Source organism: Gobius niger (genome assembly GCF_951799975.1).
Source record: "Gobius niger genome assembly, chromosome: 20".
NCBI classification, from domain to species: Eukaryota; Metazoa; Chordata; class Actinopteri; order Gobiiformes; family Gobiidae; genus Gobius; species Gobius niger.
In genome coordinates, this window is record NC_136871.1 from 21,098,043 (window position 1) to 21,101,786 (window position 3,744).

At 43.9% G+C, this 3,744-nt stretch overlaps 1 protein-coding gene across 1 annotated transcript; it reads left to right on the top strand.

Moving 5' to 3' along the window:
* Positions 1-285: 285 nt before the first annotated feature.
* Positions 286-2,581, top strand: cav3 (caveolin 3). Its single transcript, XM_079578826.1, has 2 exons — positions 286-526; positions 1,736-2,581. Exons 1-2 carry the CDS (start codon positions 410-412, stop codon positions 2,075-2,077), a joined length of 459 nt encoding a protein of 152 aa, XP_079434952.1. The 5' UTR covers positions 286-409; the 3' UTR covers positions 2,078-2,581.
* The last annotated feature ends 1,163 nt before the right edge of the window (positions 2,582-3,744 follow it).

A 3,744-nucleotide genomic window follows, 5' to 3' on the forward strand; every position in this document is an offset into this window, starting at 1 on the left:
GGTGGAAGTTCTAGTGCGTGTGTAAACCCGGCCCAGACAGCTCCATGTGAAATGTGACACAGGGTTGGTTCTTCTTTAAGGCATGCCTTCTCTGCTCCTGGCGTGTGTAGATTTGTCAAGTGTGTGTGTGTGTGTGTGTGTGTGTGTGTGTGTGTGTGTGTGTGTGTGTGTGTGTGTGTGTGTGTGTGTGAACTTACAATGTGTGTGTGTGTGTGTGCGTGTAGGTGGGCGTTGGGCCTTCCCCTGTGCAGCCCGGGCCGTCCTGCTGCAGCTGTCCTTTGGCATGACACTTGGAGCATTCAATGAGCTTGTACAGTGGCCCGCAGTGAAGCGAAGAGCTGTTCCCTTCAGTCGACTTAAACTGTCCTAGGAGCCTCCGACGCGCCCCGGGAACCACCACCAACTCGCCATGGCGGACCAGTACCAGTTCAACGCCAACGAGGAGAAGATCCAAAAGGACAGACACACCAAGGAGATCGATTTGATAAACAGAGACCCAAAGCAAATCAATGAGGACGTGGTGAAGGTATGCGTCTTGATTGAGGCAATTTGAGCACTGAAGTGATCAGAATGAGTCGGGGAGAAAGTGCATGGACTTTAAAACAACAGACTATGTAAGACTACCAGCGGGTGGGGTGGGTTTTGAGCCCTTGGGAAGGAGAATGAATGAATGTTCTCAAACATGCATGAATGAAACAAAGAAAAACGACACTAAAAATCGATTACAACCCCAGAGTAAACCAGGATACCGGTGCGCTTGCGTGTCCCAAAACTAAACTGGGACAGCAGACTTTCAGCAATGTTCCCAAATTAGACTGCTGGCTATTTGGGAGCAGAACATTGGGTTGTATTCCCGCGGCTAGGACGGGCTGATATCAACACGGCTCACTATAATGTCTAATTTAGAATTGTTTATAACAGTTTATAGTGCTTGTTGCCACGCTGAAACACCCCCAAGGATAAAGTGCATGTAAATGACTTTGAGAGAGTAATTAATCAAAGCAAAGGTACACAGTAAGTTAGAGTGTGTCTTGGGATGCAGCAGAGCTTTACATAAATTGTCCTGATATCGCAATCAATATGACCAGTTAGCGCACTGCAGATCTATACAGAGTCGCAGTGAGTCGGCTGCAGATCTTTTGCTAAATTGGTTACATGCCATTTACATTTTTATCGGACGGCAAAATGGTGATGTCGCAGGAGGGCTCGCGAAAGCAAATAAGCAGAGCATGACCACTCATTCATTCCGAAGATCATCCATATTTGGGGAATCAAAGCTTGGACGTTACCTCCCGAATGAATTCAGTCTGCCAGAGTGTGACAAAAACAATGTATTTTGTGATTGGTGAGGCATGAAGTTAATTAAGAATCCTCAGCAGCAGAAGCAGCAGGAGGAGAGAGGCTGGACTGCAGTGAGGTGACAGATATAAAGTAAAAAATATTCCATGCATTTTTCATGAGGGAGAGCGGGATGCTAAAATGTAACCTTTTAGGGATACAGGACGCGATGTGGCAAGCGTTCAAACTTTACACTTTACTCTTGAATTCCATTATTTCACTGATGGTGAGCTCTGAGCACTCTGAGCACTTCCTTCACATTATGTCACACAGCTAATTAACAAGTGCATGAAGAGGTTGTCTATGAGCATGTCCCTAGTGTGCAGGGGAACACAAAGCAACAGTGCACCTTTTGGGGTGAATAGCAATAACCTTGGCCGTTCAAAATTCCTCTCAGGTGGAGTTCGAGGACGTCATCGCCGAGCCAGATGGTACACACAGCTTGGACGGCGTGTGGAAACTCAGCTACACCACCTTCACCGTGTCAAAGTACTGGTGCTACCGCATCCTGTCCGCCATCTTCGGGATCCCTGTGGCACTTCTTTGGGGCTTCCTGTTCGCGTGCATCTCCTTCTGCCACATCTGGGCCGTGGTTCCCTGCATCAAGAGCTGCCTGATCGAGTCCCAGTGCGTCAGCCGAATCTACTCACTCTGCATCCAAACCTTCTGCGACCCCTTCTTCGAGGCACTGGGGAAGGTTTTCGGCAGTGTCCGTGTGGCGTTGAGGAAAGAAGTGTAGCCTTGAAGTATCTTTTTATACACAGTGACAGAAGAAGTTATCGGTGTTTTGCTTTTACCTCTTCCACCCCCTGGTATGCCCCCACCTTCATGTTGGTCTAAGTTTGTTGACAGCTGCAGCACAGGCGTGGGGCACTGACAGCTCTGGCCCGCTCAGGGACGAGAGGCCCATCCACCGCCTCAGTGCCTCTGACTGAAGCCGACTCTAATGGCCATAGTTGCCAGTAAATGACATGGACATCCCTGTGGACAAGAAAGCCTGTAAGACCTTTGGCCTTTCTCATTTCCAATATAAGAGGAAGAATGAAGATGCTTCGCTTGATTAGCTTTGTGTGTGTCTTCAGTCAATGGTCATAGATAAATAATTCATGATTTTTGTGTGAAATCTTACCAAGATGTTGACATTTCTTGAAAGGAACTTTTGAATGACAACCATTTCCTTTAGGTGAGAGCTGAAGGGCAAGACGATGCATAGGGATGTCAGTGACAACTAAGATGTTCTATGACATTGGACAAAAGTTATTAAAACATTCTGTTATTCATAGATCAACCAATGCCCCTGACACTTTGTGCTTGTTGTCAGTGCTTCAGCCTTTCAGCTGCTACAAGAAAAGAGCCTGGAAGTAACTCTGGAAATGTACATCTGTTGCCCAGCAACACATACTATGGCTAGTGTGCCTAAACAGTAATTAAAGTCACAATACATATTTTTATATTCAATAGTTATAGTTCATATGCCCCTTCTGGTACAAAACATTTGTTTGCATCTTGCAACCTCATGAAAGGATGTAGTTAATTTATATAAAACTATTGTAATGCTATTTTCCCACTAGAGGCCACTGTTCTGTTTGCATTATCCACTAGACTTCACATTGAGGATCCATCACTACAAGGTAAACAAACAGATAATTAATGAAGCTTTAAGAACTTTCAAAAGCATTTTACTGCAGAGCACTGCATTAGACCTTATTTACTCTGTGCCTGGCTAATTTTTGCTGTCACACTGCATCCCAGTCCTGTCTTGAGAAGCATTGCCTTCAAATTGCTCCTCAAATTGTTTATTGGCATGCACATGCTTCATATGGATGTTTATAGTTCACCTGCAAAAGCAAGATAAAAGTAAGGACACGGTGAAAGAAAAGGACTCCCGGAGAAGGTGCATTGAATATGTATGCAGAACAAATGATTCATGCAATATCTGACACACAGGTGCGCATGAATAAAACATGCACTCATATCTACTGTTTCAAATGTGATTTATTAAGTACAGAGTGACTGAATGTACAGCTTTGCATCCTGGGTTCACACAGACAGGAGATAGATCCTGTCCATTATTCTCTATTTCCTGTGGCCAGCACAAAGAACCGACTCTTCTTATTAAAAGAATGAAAAGTTGAAGGGAAAAGAACATTTGCCACATTTGGATATTGAATGTGTTAATGCAGTAAGTTATTAAATTTATGAATACATTTAAAGTAATTACTTTACTTAAATACTATTTTACTTATACCATAAAATGTCTCAAAACACAACACTAAGAATTGAGTAAACAAAAATGATAAAGTTTTCTTTTCTCTGCCACAATGATCACCTGCTTTGTCAACGTAACAGCTCTGGATTGCTGTTGATGAGAAAACATGGGAATGATTTTGAGTCTATTTCTCACCT